This window comes from Chrysochloris asiatica, unplaced genomic scaffold, assembly GCF_000296735.1.
Source record: "Chrysochloris asiatica unplaced genomic scaffold, ChrAsi1.0 scaffold00121, whole genome shotgun sequence".
NCBI classification, from domain to species: Eukaryota; Metazoa; Chordata; class Mammalia; order Afrosoricida; family Chrysochloridae; genus Chrysochloris; species Chrysochloris asiatica.
This window is the reverse complement of record NW_006408639.1, coordinates 8,455,856-8,472,317: the sequence shown is the minus strand read 5'-3', so window position 1 is coordinate 8,472,317 and position 16,462 is coordinate 8,455,856. Positions and strand designations below refer to the sequence as shown.

Genomic DNA, 16,462 nt, shown 5'->3' with positions numbered 1-16,462 from the left:
TGCCAGTCAAAGTTTACATTTTTTCTTCATTTCTTTCAGCTTGAGAAATACTTTGGCTCTCTAACTCCAGGTTTTTGCATATTTCGTATAATACTTTGTCTTCTCAACCTACCCTTTGAAATGTTCTTTTCAGGTCCTTGACCTCCTCATTTCTTCCATTTGCTTTAGCATCTCCACACTGGAGAACGTGTTTTACAGCTCTTCTGACATCCATTTTGGCCCTTTCTTTCTTTCCTGTCTTTTTAATGATCTTTTGCTTTCTTCCTGTACGATGTTCTTGATGTTATCCCATAACTCTTTTGGTCTTTTGTCATTAGTGTCTAAGGCATCAAATCTGTTCTTGAGATGATCTCTAAATTCAGGTGGGATATATTCAAGGTCATATTTTGCCTCCCAATGACTTGTTCTAATTCTCTTTAACTTTAGCCTGAGCTTTCATATGAGCAATGGATGATCTGTTCCATAGTCTGCCCCTCCTTGTTGTGGCTGTGATAATCTTGATGTTCTCCATTGTCTCTTCCCATAGATGAGGTAGTAACTGAACAGGTGAAGACTCGGCTCTACCCAGAGTTGCCTCAGATGAAAGTTCTGATGGTGTACTTTGGAAAGGTCACAGCCTTGAAAACCCTGTAGAGTACAGTTGGATTCTTTACACATGGGGTCGGACTGACTCAGTGGCAAATAAATGCAACAATAGTCAAGCAGAAGTATTTTTTTAAAAGTTTGCTTTCAAAACTCAACATTCTTATAATATAGTAATAAAGCATATGTAGTTAATAGAAAGGACTTAGAACAGAGAGTCTTGAACTTGTCTTGTTGTTAAGTGCTGTCGAATTAGTTCTGACTCAGACCCTGTATAGGGTCTCCAAGGAGTGGTTGGTGTGCCTGAACCACTGACCTTGCAGTTAGCAATCCAGTGCTTATCTTATAGCACCATACCAGGACTCCAACTTGTATCTTAGGAATCTGAGTTCCAGGGCAAAGTGCTACATAAGAATAAATGAATTCATGAGGACAAAAAAATCAGTCCGTTCTGTCTGGCAGTGGAACTGAAGATTGTCTCGTGTTATCGTCTCTGATTCACTGACGGTGATACTGAAGAAACAAAAGAACTACAGATTAAGGGCCAAAAGAAAATGTGTTGTTGTTGTTAATGCTGTGGAGTTGGTTCCGGCTCATAGCCACCCTGTTTAAGGCTTCCAAAGCGTGATGAGTATAGACTATCGACTTTGTGGTTAAAACTGAACTTGTGGTCTAGTGCTTATCCTACAGCACCACACCAGAACTCCAAAGGAAGCAGTAGAAAGGTTACCTTCTGAAGCAGAGTGCGCCAGTCATTTTCCTTTTGATCAGCTCTTAGTTCCTATGAAGGCACTTGAGTATTAGGAGAATTTGTATAAAGGAGAAAGGGGACAAGCTGCCTTGATAAAGCTTCAAAGAAATCAAATAGATAGTTAGCAGGGAGGAATGGTTAATTTTGGAGAAATATTGTTAAGTGCCTGTCGTGTTGGTGCTGACTCATAGTGACCCTGAATAGTGTTTCCAGGGAGTGGTTGCTGGGTTTGAACACCAACCTTGCGGTCTGTAGTCCATTGCTTAACTTACAGTGCCATACCAGAGGTCCTTTAGTATCACTGTTGTTGTTAAGTACCGTCAAGTCGATTCCGACCCATAGTGACCCTGTACAGGGTTTGCAAGTCTCATTAGTGTGTCTTAAAAAAAAAGTCCAATCAAAATAGTGGCTTATCTGCTGGGCTAATTTAGTTCATGGTAGAGTGGTCAGTTCAAAAGGCTATGGCATTTTATTATTTTTTTTAATTGCCAAGGGACAATCTTGATACCTATTTGTGAAGGACACAGAACGATCATGGAAGCTTATGAAAGAATTCTGAAAAATATTGAAAACTGCATTCTTAAGAAAAAGTTCAGGCTGTGCCAACTATTTTTTTCTATCATGACAATGCACCTGCTCATTCTTTGAGGGTAGCATGGGGTTCCCTGTGAGGATTTCACTGAGAAACCTTACCCCATTCACTCTATAACCCTGATCTTACCTCTCCAAATTTCTTTTTGTTCCTCAAAGTAACACAAACCATTTCAAAGGTTCATGATTTTAGTATCTTGAAAATGCTCAGACTGCTGTTTTTATGTGTTGTCAATCAAAAAGCATAGAATTGTTCAGGGAACAGTTAGAGAAAGATGGAAATACTGCCTTCAAAAGTGTATAGATCACCCCTTCCAAGACTACGACTCAATGGGAATACATGCTCTGATTGGTGACCATGCTCGACACCGATAAGGGGAAGTGAGAGAAAAACAGTAATGAAGTGGTGAGCTAAGCCCTACAACGTTCAACAGACTCCTGTGAAGACCTGGTTGGCCAGCAGTGTGGCAAGACCTGGGGACTTTTGGGCCCAGAGTCAGTGACACAGCCACAAAGGACTAGAGTGGCGAGTGAAGTGTCCAGCTGATAAGAAGAGAGGACATATGCACAAGAACATCCATACATTCAGATAATACCCATTTGACCTTCAATGACTGGATGATCAGAGCTCAACCAGAAGAAGAGAGAAGAGGGAAAAAAAAGAGTAATCTAATACAATTTGATGAATTTGACCTACACCTATTGATGCAGTAGCTCAAAAGCGGGAACAAATCTTTACAGCAAGGATCATTTCCACCCCCTCCATACACAGACAGGGATGGGCAACTTGGACATTGGATACCCAAAATAGGGGGGGCTAGAGAGGCAAGAAGTGACTGGCTTAGAAGCTTTCAAGAGGGAACCTAGATCCAGAGGGCATGGAGGAAGGTAGAATCTCCACTGAGTAGTATCCAATCTGTCTGAGTGGGACTGATGAAAGGAAATGAGGATAGGTCTCTTGTGATACAATAGTGAATAAGTGTTGTCAGGACTGATTGTGAGGGTTGGAAATGCACAGGTAGACATTTTATAGCAAGGAGGGGAGTGATTAACTTTTCAGTCTAGGAGCAGAGGTCCCTAGGACCATCAACGGAGTAAAGCCAAGAGCAGGACCCTACCCAGAGAAGCAGTGATGCCTGAAATGGAGCCAGAGATGATGAGATGGAGGCAGAGTAGAGGAGAGATGGAGCGGCGGGGGACTTTAGATCCAGAGAGGGAGAGGGGCTGTGTGCTGACGACTAGGGGGGCAGGCTTATAGTGTATACCCTTTGGTTGGTTGATGATGCATGGAGGGGATTGTAACCATGGCAATGAAATGATATACGATAGGATGAATGTAAAACTAATGTTCTCCCATGTAAACTATCACATAATTCACAATAAAACATTAAAAAAAAAAAAGTGTATAGACCAATGCCAGAATTGTAGCTCATACCCAGTTGACCTACCTTCAATGGCTGGATGATCAGAACTTGACTAGAAGAAGATAAAAAAGAAAAAAATTAATAAAGGAAACAAGTGTAAATCACTACAGTTTGATGAACTTGACCTATACTTATGGATGTAGTAGCTTAAGATACCAACATCAAGGATCATTCCCATCCCCTCTGTACAATGGGTTGATAGGGATGGGCAACTTAGACATTGGCTGCCTAAAATGGGGTTGGGGTGGGGGCTATAAAGGCATGAAGTGACTGGCTTACAGGTTTTCAAGAGGGAGTTTAGTTTCAGGCAGAATCCCCACTGAATAGTTTTCATCTTGTCTAGACAGGTCTGGTGAAAGGAGATGGGGATAAGATCCTTATAATTCAGTAGTGAGTAATTGTTATCATGACTAATTGTGATAGTCACAATTGTAAAGGTAATATAAAGGGGGGAGTAATTAATCTTACATTTCAGGAACAGATGTCCCTAGGACCATCAAGGGAGAAGAGTATGAGTGGAATGTGGGACCCTATTCAGAGAAGCAGCAACACTAGAGATAGAGGCAGAGATGATGACATGGAGAAAGATAGCAGCTGAGGATTCTAGACTCATGAAAATGGAAAGACTGGGTCCTGGCAGCCAGGAGGCAGGCTTGCAGAATATGTCTTTTGGTTGTTTAGATGATTATATATTCCTAAGTGTTTTGGTGTACTTAAAAAAAAAACACCCCAAAACAAACAGAGGAAATAGAAGGAAATACTGTTCAATGATGATACAGAGAGGATTGTAATGATTGCAATGAAAGGAAATATGATAGGATGAGTATAAAACTGCTGTTCACCTGTGTAGATTATCACTCAATTCATCATAAAAACTTATAAGAAAAAAAAAAGTGTATACACCTCTATGGAGGTTAAGTGCAGGAACAATAGCTTTATACTTTGACATTTTGAAATAAAGGTTACTATGATTTTAAAGATTTTTAAGACCTTTTAAAAGTGTTGAAGAGCAAAGATGTCAGCTTGAGGACTAAGGTGTGCCTGACCCAACCTCATGTGCATGCAAAAGCTGGAGAGTGAATAAGGAAGACTGTAGAATCAATGCTTTTGAGTTATGGTGTTGGAGGAGAATATTGAAAGTGCCATGGGCTTCCAAAGGAACCAATAGATCCGTTTTGGAAGAAGTAAGTTCAGAGTGCTCCTTGGAGGCCAAGATGGCCAAACTTTGTCTTGCATACTTCGGACATATTGTCATGAAGGACCCATCGCTGGAGAAGGATATCATGTTTGGTAAGGTGGAGGGTCAGAGAAAAAGAGGAAGTCCCCCAACAAGATGGATTAGCCAAGTAGCATTAGAATGTGGCATCAGAACTGGGTGAAGACTCATTAACAATCATGTATGCAAATGATACAATTTTATATGCTGAAAGCTAAGAGGACTTGAAGCATACATTTATGAAGATCATCATGCCTTCATTATGAATTACGCCTCAACATAAAACAAAAATTCTCCAACTGGACCAATTAGCAACATCATAAATGGAGCAAACATTGAAGTTGTCAAGGATTTCATTTTACTTGGGCCCCACAATGTCCACAGAAGCAGCAGTCAAGAAATGAAATGTATTTTTGCATTGTATTGCATAGGGCAAATTTGTTGCAAACAACTTCATTAAAGTGTTAAAAAGTAAAGATGCCATAAAGGCGCAAAGTGACTGGCTTACAAGTTTTCTAGAGGGAATTTAGTTTCAGAGGCAGCTGTATATGAGAAAGAAGACCAAAAAAAAAAAAAAAAAGTAAACATGTCACTTTACTAAGGAGAGCCTGGCCCAACTCAGTTGCCTTGTATGCATATGAAAACTGGATGATGAGTAAAGAAGACTGAAGAATTGATGCATGTGAATTACACAATTGGTGAAGAACACTGACTATAGAATGGAATGCTAGAAGAATGAAAAAATACATCTTGGAAGAAACAGAGTCAGAATGTCTGTAGAAAACTTTGTCTCGTGTACTTTGGACATGTTGTCAGGTGAGATCAGTTCTCGAGAAGGACATCATGCTTGGTAGAGGATGAGGACAAAAGAGGAAGAGCCTCGATGAGATGGGATGACACAGGGGTTGTAACATGGGTTCAAACACATTAACTGTGAGGCTGGCACAGGATTAGCCAGTGTTTCATTCTGTTATAATTAGGGTTGCTGTGAGTTGGAATAGATTCGATGGCACCTAACAACAACAACAACTAATCATGCCCTTTTTCCTTGGTCAATATTTAGAAATAAACAAGAAATAAGATGCAGGATTCAAAGAGAAATAAAAATAACCGCTTTATTGCTGATAAATTGATGGAAAGTAGGGCTTTGGCATGCAGCCACAGGACTTCCCTTGAATTGTGATGGTTAGATTTATTGTGAGTACTAGAAAATTTAAAATAGCAGTAGCTTTAACAAGGGAGAAGCTATTTCTTAGCAACATCACTTAAAAGTCCAGAAGAAGCAATTTAGGACAGGAAGACTGTTCCACAGTACTGGGAACCCAGACTTCTTTATATGACTTGTTCTATATCACTTCCTTTCCCAGGGTTACCTTGGAGCCCAGGATGGCTGCTTTAGCTCCAGCTATCATGCATACATTCCAACTAATAGGAAGTGTAAGAAGGGAAAAGGGCAGGATATCTTCATTTTAGGACACATCAGTTTTGCTTAAATCTCAGTGGTTAGGTTAAATGCCGTTGAGTCAATTCCGATTCATGATGAACCTGTATAGGATTTCCAGTGAGCAGCTGGTTGAGTTTGAACTGCCGACCTGTATTTTGAAATCCAGTGCTGATTCTGCAATGCCACACCAGGAGTCCTAAATTCCATTAGCTAGAACATAGTCACTTAGCCACATGTAACTATGTTTAAGTGAGTATTTTGGGCATCATATACCCAACCCAAAGTGAGAAATTCATTATAAAAGGGGAGAAAGAATATTGATGGATAACTTGTATGCTCTGCTGCACCCGAGTTCAACTTACACTGCCAGGCTGAGCCAGAGCTAGAGAACTCAGGATAGGCAAGCTGCTTACCACCAAGCAGAGACTACCTCAAGGATCAGTTGCTTGCCAGAGGGGGTGAACCATGCACACTTGGTTCCGTCTTCATCTGATGCAGTGAGGGAGGGCAACTGTGTCTCCTGAATGAATGATATTTGGATTTAAGGGGCCGTACAGTGTGCTGTCATATGGCAGGAAAGCAGCACAAGACCTGGCCCCACAGTAACACGGTTTTCTCAGTTTTCCGTGCTCTAGCCTCTCTCCATCGTCACTGTCCATCTGATTAAGAAATCTTCCTGAATAGTCGTAAGAGAGTTCTGCTTGTGGCAAAATGTCTTTGGCTGCAAAAAGGGCTAACTTAGGTACCATGGAGTGAATTCGGACAGGAATCATCCATAGGTTTGGCTCACAAGAATGGTTAAGGTATCTTCCAATATTTCCTATATGGGTAGGATCCACAAATGTTTCCATTACCTGTCCATTGTGAATGTGCTCTCGGATGGCTATAATATAATTGGAATCATGTACTGTTTGTGACTGAATTCTTCTCTGCACTTCACGGAATCCTAGAACCTCCCCAGCGTATTCACAGACAAAGCTTCCTTTTGGTATAAATTCCAAGGTACGAAGTCCCCAGCCTTTTTTATCCGTCTTGAACACCTGAAGGTGGAACTGCAGACCCCGTTGGACCACTCTGTTTTTGCAGCGGTCACTGCACTGGCACAGGGCATTGCATTCAAAAACTGGCTGGGCATACTTTCCTTCCGAACCTACGTCTCTGAGGCATGAATGACTGTCATAGTTCTCCTCATGACGGAGACAGGAGCAAGTGCCAGGGACGCAGGGAGTTTGGAGACAAGTGCATCCAGGAAAGGTTATTTCCGTGGGATCAATGTCTGCTCCAGGTCCAAGGACATGATCGGGAGTATACTGCAAAAAAACATAAGCAGTGTAAGTCAGCATTGTCATGCCACGTGTTTCATACTGTTCATGTTCCAAGTGGAGTCCTACTGTGGGTTAATGCGCTGGACTGCAAAGCTGGTTTGAACCACAAGGTCGGCGGTTCAAACTCACCAGCCACTCCTCGTAAACCCTAGACAGGGTCACTATGGGTTGGAACTGACTTAACGGCACTTAACAACAACAATGCTCTAAGTAGCTTTTAGCTAAAAGACTTTTTAATTCCAACATGAACAACAACAAAATTGATAAAACATTGTGTCTTTAGGTACTGGTAGCGTAGTGGTTACGAATCAGGCTGCGAACTTTAAGGTCAGTGGTTCAAAACTACCAGTCACTCCGCGGGAGAAAGATGAGGCTTTCTACTCCCATAAAGATTTACACCCTCGGAAACCCTGTACAGGGTCGCTATGGGTCGGAACTAACTCAACGGCACTTAACAACAACAAAGACATATCTTCCCAATTAAAAAAAAATAAGATCCATTTTTTAGATTTAAAATATTTTGGTCGTTTATGAGTCGGAACCAACTCCATGGCACACCACCACCACTACCACTGTAGGTGTAGGGATAACAATAGGTAACTTTCCCCTCCCCTCTTATCGGAAAAGCACTGAAACCCATCGTGTTTCCCTCCTAGCTTTGGAGGTCAGGAAACTCATGGCTGAATGTAATGTTTAAGTGAAGCCTGGTTTTCTATCCTCGGGTTTTTCCTCTCTTTTGTCTCTATCAGATAAGGTGTTAGGTGGTGTGCCCCAGCCGGGTACAACAGAATGAACCACTGCGCCCATTGTTGCCACAGCTGTGTTGTTATCTCACTCAGGAGCGGCCTCTGTCTCTCTGACCTTCTCACTTACCAAGTATCATGTCCTTCTCCAGGGACTGTTCCTGCCTGAAAACATGTACAAAGTATGTGAATTGATGTCTCACCATCCTTCCTTCTCACAAGCATTCTGGCTGTACTTCTTCTAAGGTAGTCCATGGTATATTTGATGCTTTCACCAGTGCCATAATCCAAAGGTATCAAGTCTTTTTTTTTTCGTCTTCCTTATTGATTGTCCAGCTTTCCTAAGCATAAGGAGGTGAATGAAAATATCATGGCTTGGGTCAGGCACACCTTAATCCTGAAGGTGACAGGTTTGCTTTTCAACACTTCAAAGGGGTCTTTTACAGCCAATGCAATATGTTGTTTATTTTCTCGACTGCTGCTTCTATGGGCTTTGTGGGTCCAAGTAACAGTAAAATCCTTGGTAACTTCGATGCTTTAGAAATCTATCATGATGCTGCTTGTTGACGCAGGTGTAGGATTTCTGTTTTCATTATGGTGAGATGTAATCCATACTGAAGGTTGTCATCTTTGATCTCCATGAGTAAGTGCTCCAAGTCCTCTTCACTTTCAGCAAGCAAGGTGTCGATGTTATCCATAACTTGTAATGATCCATCCAGTTGAATGCCTTTGCATAGCCAATAAAACACAGTAAAACATGTTTCCAGTATTTTCTGCTTTCAGCCAAGATCTCTCTAATATCAGCAATAAAATTCTTTGTTCCAAGTCTTTTTTGGAATCTGGCTTGAATTTCTGGCAGTTTCCTGTCAGTGTATTGTTGCAACAAGCTTTTGAATTATATTGAGCAAAATTTTACTTGAGTTTGGTACAGATGACCCTGTTCAATCATTTCCACATTCTGTCAAATTACCTTTGGAATGGGCACAAATATGGATTTATTCCAGTCAGTTGGTCATGTAGCTCTCTTCGAACTAAGTGAGCACTTCTGGCACTGAATCTGTTTAGTGAAACATCTCATTTTGTAGCCCATCAATTTTGGGAGCCCTGTTTTTCACCTATATCTTTATTTCCACTTGGGTTTTTTCCTTGGGTACCATTTATTCTTAATCTTATGCTACCTCCTGAAATGGATGAACATTCACCAATTTTTTTTTTTTTTAAGTGAATTATGTGATAGTTTACATGGGAGAACATTAGTTTTACATTAATCCTATCATTGACCAATTTTTTTTTTGGTTATAGTGATTGTCTATATTTATTCCATTCGCTTTTATGTACCCTGTGTCATTCAATATTTTGTCTCTGTTGTTGTTATAAAGGGTTTTAGAGTTGATTCTGACTCATCATGACTCTGTATAGGGTTGCCAAGCAGCGTGTGGTGAGTTTGAACTTCCAACCTTGTGGCTGTATCTGACAGCACCACACCTGGCAGGACTCCATTTTGTACATAAAATCCTTCAATATTGCAACTCATTAATACATATCCAAATAAGGATTTTTGGAGAAGGACATCATGTGTCCATCAAGTAGAGGGTCAGCAAAAAAGAAGACCCTGCTAAAATGGATTGACACAGAGGTGGCAAGGATGGGTGAAATATAACAAGTGTGAGGATGGAGCAGGTTGGGCGTTTTGTTCTGTTGCACGCAGGGTCGCTATGACTTGGAACAGACCTGATGGCATCTAATAACAACAACAAACACATGTGTGTTTATTATTAAGTTGTCATTTCCTTTTTTGGAGATAAGAAAGGCATGAATGGTAAACAAACCAATGAAAGATGGCCTCTTGAGAAAACTCTCTAAATTATTTTTTTCTTAGATTTTTTTTTTTATTTGAAGATTATCTAAATTCTTAAGCAGAATCTGTTTTACAAAGTCTATTACTATATAGTTCCATTTGCATCTTCACTATATTCAACCCAATCATTTGGCTAAAAACTGAAGCCAGTATTCTAAGAATGGTATTTTTTAGTAGATACTTCGATTTATTGTTGCCTCTTATGTAAATAAATCCTATACTTATTAAATAATAAAGGGATAATATAAAAACTTTCTCAAATCTATTCACTGTATTTGTATTTTCAGACATTAACATTTATAGGATGCTTCAGAAAAAGAAGACATTCTAAAATTGTCATTGTTTATGTGTAGCTGAATCTTTGGTTACATCCTCACTGGCATAATAAAATTTATTTTCAAAATAAAAAGTAAAGTATCTTATGAGCCCAACACTTCTTTAATGCATAGAAGAATTCTTGTTTATGTGGAAGGAAGGCTCTAACGCAGCTTACAAAGATGTAAGATAATGAACAATAGGTAAAAAAAAAGTGAAGCAAAGGGAAAACCAAGAGCAAGTGCGTGCAGTGAGCTCAACCCCAGGAAGTGTGGGTGTCCAGCTCAGCCTGAGAACAGCCAGCATGTCAGAGGAAGTAGAATGACATGTGTAATTCACATCGTCCTTGTAGTTCAGGAGAAGCACAGTCTTTCCAATACTGTGACAAGACAGAAATGTCCCGGAAAACCTTTCCTTTCCAGGAAGCAGTTTCATGGACTGTCTTTTAATTCTGACCCTCAATAAAGATGGCTGGCATGCTCGGAGCATATAGTTTAGTAAGTGCCTTTCCGCAAAAGGTCTGTTGGTCAGCCTTTAATTCAGGGACAGACTTTCGAGTTATCCAGCGGAATGTTCCAACAGCATAGCTTTCAGTCAAACCTCCAAATTTGGTATATAAATGGTTATTGAGACATTTTAAGACATTTACTTGTAGAATATGGTTTTTACTACTTAAATTCTTCATAAAGAATTTTAAGGTGATTTGCTCTTAAGAGCTTATATTTCAAAAGCACTATGTTGTTGTTATTAATTGTCATTGAGTCAGTTCAGACGCATAGTGACCCTGAATAGGGTTTCCAAGGAGCAGCTAGTGAGCTTCAACCACCGACCTGGTGGTTCAAACTGACTTTGCAGTCCAGCACATTAACCTATATTGCCACGCCAGGACTCCGGGGTTTCTGAGGAGCGACTGGTGAGCTTGAACCCCTGTGATTACCAGTTCAGTGCTTAGCCTACAGAGCCACACTAGGGCCCTTTAGGGGGGTAGCACATAAATGGTATTGTTTTGCTAAGTGCCCTGGGGCCTCATCTTTTCCTTGCAGAGCAGCTGGCTGGTGGGCTTGAACCACCAATTTTGTGGTTCACAGTCTATTGCATATTGCACAGAGCCACCCGAACTAATTCCAAATGAGCTGCAGACAACTTTCAAAACTAATTCAGACTTTCGGAAACATTTCTTGTTTAAAGAGGGTATTTTTTTCCTTGATGGATGTAATTGCTGATTTGGAGACCAATTACTGTTGTAAACTATTTTATCTGCATGAGTCTCCATTTTCTTCTCCATCAGCAAAACACTATTCTAGAAAGAGAGCTTACCTGACTTAGAAAAATGACTATAGTAAAGAATAATCCTTCGAAACGCTTGGTTTAATTTATCATGTTTATGGAATTATTCATCTTTTCTGGTTTCAAACTGCACATTGAAAAGTTAATTGTTCCTTTCAGAAACAATCTGATGCTACAAAACTTCCATTCTGTTTAAATAAATATTAACCAAGCAAATTGTTAAACAAAGAATCAGAAAGATTTTGGAAAGTGTGTTACAAACTGGGAGTCACTTGACATGAACTTGTTACTGTGTGCCATGGAGTCAGCTCTGAGTACTAGTGACCCTGTATAGGGTTTCCAAGGAGCAGCTGGTAGGTTTGAACCACTACCTTGTGGGTTAGCAGTCCAGTGCTGATCCCAGTGTCATACCAGGACATAAGATTCAATGTTCCCAATTTGTAACACTTTTCACAGTCTGTAGCTTGCTGCCCAGTACAAAGCCCAGGACCAGAAAAAGGGTGTTATCCTGAGGGTTGTTTGTATTTATGCTACGTCACCGTCAACGGGAGATAAAGTTCAGAGGGATGCTGCCCAGAGACAACAAGTTTTTATATACCTAGCATCTACTTCTCATTGTTCTGGTGACTGCAGCTCGATTCTTCCCAGGGGACCTCTCCCTGCGTTCATTCGCAGTGGCTGTGTGAAGTCCAGGCTGGGTAGGGGCTATACATCACATCACAGGCCGCAGTACCTGTGCTTTGATCCTGGATGAGCACATGACTTAAGCCAGAGCACTGAAGTTCAAATCGGGGATGTATGCTAAAACAACAGGGGAAGAGAAAGTCTCTCACCACTGAGATTGTTAAACCAGTAGACATTGAGCATTCTCAAGCGCTCCTACATAGATAGAACTGGTGTGGTGCTGTAGGATCAGCACTGGACTGGTAACCACAATGTCAGAAGTTCAAGCCCGCCAGCTGCTCCTCGGAAGCCCCATACAAGGTTTCTATGAGTCACAATCAACTCAATGGCACTAAACAACAATGACAACTATACAGGTAAGCTCTCCTGAGTGGACAGTCATCCACAGGAGAAGGTGCTAACAGGTGAGGAGGTTGAAAGATGTAGCTAACGATACTGTTTGAATCCTGGGCTTAGACATGCCTATGGTTACCATTTCTGACTTTTCTGGTATATTAGTGTGGTCTGGGACAGTTATTAGTGTGGCCTGCATTATGTTCTTGCAAACAAGTGAGTCCTGACTGATGGGATCCAATGAAAGGAGAGGGAGTTTAGCCAAAGCTGTACACAAGCAATGATGTCTTCAACTGGGAGGTGAAACTGGAGCAAACTGTGGAAGGTAGAGAAGCACGCTCTCTGAATGTTCCCTGAAAGACTGGAAAGCAAGGGGGAGCTTCTTAATGCAGAACCTGAAATGCCCAAAAGGAGACAGAGCCAGGATCTTATTAACATCATTACTCTGGGCCAGCAACTTTGCTAAGTTTTGGATTAACCAGTAATTAGTTACCTTTAAGTCAACTGACTGCTGGACATATTGTCAGGAGGGACCAGTCACTGGAGAAGGTTATCATGTTTGGTAAGGTGGACGGTCAGAGACAAAGAGGAAGACCCCCAACGAGATGGATTGGCTAAGTGGCAGCATCGATGGACTCAAGTGTGGCAACAGTAGTGAGGTTGGCCCAGGATTGGGCAATGTGTCGTTCGGTGCATAAAGTCGCTATGGGTTGGTACGGACTTGATGGCACCTAACCACAACAATAACAAGTCAACTGACCCATGCTGACCCTGTGTGTTTTTAGAGTAGAAATGTACTCTAAAGGGTTTTCAATGGTGGATTGTTTCTTCAGAAGTAGTTTGTCAGGCTTTGCTTCCAAGGTGTTCCTGGGCCAAACTTTTATTCTGGAGCCAAGTGCATTAACTGTCTGTACCAACCAGGGGCTCCATACTTTGGGTTCGGAGCTTTGAAATAGGGATATTGTTGTTGTTAGGTGTTGTCGAGTCAGTAGCAACTCTTAGCGACTCTGCACAACAGAACGAAACACTGCCTGGTCCTGTGCAAACTCACAGTTGTTATGTTTGAGCCCACTGCTGCTAACACTGTGCCAGTCCATTTCATTGGGAGTCTTCCTCTTTTTCATTGACCCTCTACTTTACCAAGCTTGAGTGACTGGTTCCTCCTGATAATATGTGTGAAGTATGACAGACCAAGTCTGGCTTTGAAGGAACATTCTGACCGTAGCATTCATACTTCTTCCAACACAGATTTGTTTGTTCTTTTGAGAGTCCATGCATCAGTTCTTCTACGGTCTTTTTCATTCATTGCCCATGATGAAATAGGGATGATACCCCTAATTGCAGGACTTATCATGAAATTTAAAGAACACAGTACTTTGTGCCAGACATTTTGCGCTTTTACATATTAACTTTCTTCAATTCTTCTAAGGTCCCTGATAGAGCAATCTGTGCTTGGCTACTACCTGAAAGACTGGCTGTTGAAACCCACCCAGCAAGGTACCTCATAAAAAGGCCTACAAATCTGAGGCTTACAGCCATTGAAAACTCTTTGGTGTGTGGCTCTATGCGGAGGTCCCACCAATCTCTATCCAGCAAGTAAAGATGTTTTGTTTTATTTATCGTTCTGAGTTTCGTTCTACCTTTTTCTTCTATTCCATCTGTTGTTGTGGTTAAGTGCCCTTGAGTTGGTTCTGACTCATAGTGACCCTATATAGGGTTTCCAAGGAGTGGCTGGCAGACTTGAACCACCGACCTTGAGGTTATTAGCATCCTAGTGCTGAGCGTACAGCACCACACCAGGACTCCTCTACCTTCTAAAGTGATCCTTTCCAGAGCAGTTGGTAATGGTAGCCGGTTCTTCTTTTCTCAGGATCATGGACACTGATCCATTTGTCCAGCAGACTAGCTATTGCCAGGTGTCTTCACTTTTGATAACTCTTCTTTCCGCTAGATAGAGAGACCAGCACTTGTACCTTAGATGGCTGCCTATGAGTGTTTAAGATCCCAGTTGCTACTCATCAAAGTAGGATATAGACAGAACACTGTCTTTGTTAATGATGGTAGAAAGATTTTATTCCCTTATTCTACATGCTTTTTGAAGCCTTCTCATATATTGCCTTACATATATTATATGCAAGTGTTGGGAATGCAAAATAACCTGCTAAATATGACAGGGAGAAAGGACTTCTTATCATTTCTTATATTGTCACAACATAACTTTTAATTTTCCTGATATATATCAAAGTACAGAATGGATTATGTGAGAGTTGGAAATACATACAAAATTATGTATGTGTAAAAGACACACAAAATCATGTGTATTCAGAGCAAAATGAGGCACTAGAAGCCAGATCCTTGAAGCAATGGGTAAAGATTTCCAGGTTTTTCGACGGAAATTTGAATAAAAATGTTTTAGAAAATAAACCATAGTTACCAGAAAACCAATGTTGAAAAAGGAGACAGCATATTAAAGAGCAAGTATATATTCTTGGCTACTATCAACCCCAATATTTTCTCCTTTCTCTGAAGTCAACCGGCACTTATTGCTCACAGCACCAACATTGGGACCTACATGGTACAGGCTGCTGTTGGTGTTTTTAAATACCTTTGAGTTGGTTCTGACTTATAGTGGCCCTGCAAAGGGTTTCTGAGGAACTGCTGATGGGTTTGAACCACCAACCTTACGATTAGCCATCCAGTGCTTATGGTATAGCACCACATGAGGCATAGGCTGTTAAATTTGCTGGTGTTGTCTTTCTAACAAATACATCTTAAGGAAAGGCCTGTAACTACATGGTTTGTGACATGGTATGCGGTGGTCGGGTGGGCCTCATACCTTCTAGAATACTAGGCACACAGCTAGAAGTTATCTTTTGATTGATTGATACAGCTTGTGATAACCTCTGATTTAATGTTTGACTTTTCTGAATCATAGTCTTTATCAAAGCACCAGAGGCTGAGTGTAACACTGTATGACAGTCTGAACTTAAAACCTGGGCCTAGCTTCAGAATTTCAAGGAAGTGCTATGAAAATCTTCATTCCTGTTTTGGTTGTTCTTAGACATCAGCTACAAGAATCTTTGTACCTGGCCTCTAGCATTATGAGTTTGCTTTTACTCCAAGCAGCTATTAAGAGACTGTGAGTCAGACAATTTTCAACATGGCACAGTTGAGATCTTTTTTTTTTGGAAATAGGTTGTTTATTTCATTGTACAAATACATAAATAGGTTGTATAAATACAAACATACATAAGGAATTCTGGTGTGGTGCTGTAGGATCAGCACTGGACTGCGAACCACAAGGTCAGCTGTTCATACCCACCAGCTGCTCCTCAGAAACCCTATACAGGGTCGCTTGTATGCTGTAGAGTCAGTTCTGACTCACAGTGACCTTGCATAGGGTTTCTGAGACTATAAATCTTCGGGGAAGCAAAAAGTCTCTTTTTCCCTGTACAGAGGCTGGTGGATTCAAACTGCTGACTTGCAGTTAGCAGCCCACCTTGTAATCCACTACGTCATCAGGGCTTTTAAATATATGTATTATGTAGTGGTTGGTGGATTCACACTGGATTCACACTGCTGACCTGGCAGTTGTTGTTGTTAAGTAAAGTTGAGTCAATTCTAACTCATAGTGACCTTACATAAGGTTTTCGAGGAGCAGCTGGTGAGCCTAAACTGCCGACCCTGCGGTCCAAACTGACTTTGCAGTCCAACACATAACCCACATTAACCACATTAATCCGCATTAACCCAGAGCCATACCAGCAGACCAATATATACATATGTATATCATGTGTGGCACAGTAGGATAAGCAATGGACTGAAAGGTTGGTTTGAACAGCAAGGATGGCAGTTCGAACACACCAGCCGCTCCTTGGAAACCCTATACTGGGTTGCTTTGAGTGGGAA

The 16,462-nt window shown here is 41.1% G+C and overlaps 1 protein-coding gene across 1 annotated transcript in view; it reads right to left on the bottom strand.

Moving 5' to 3' along the window:
* Positions 1-6,493: 6,493 nt before the first annotated feature.
* Positions 6,494-16,462, bottom strand: part of SETMAR (SET domain and mariner transposase fusion gene) — a 24,257-nt gene continuing 14,288 nt past the window's right edge. Inside the window, exon 2 of the mRNA XM_006868680.1 lies at positions 6,494-7,318. Coding sequence (XP_006868742.1) covers positions 6,494-7,318 — 825 coding nt within the window. The remainder of the gene's footprint in view (positions 7,319-16,462) is intronic.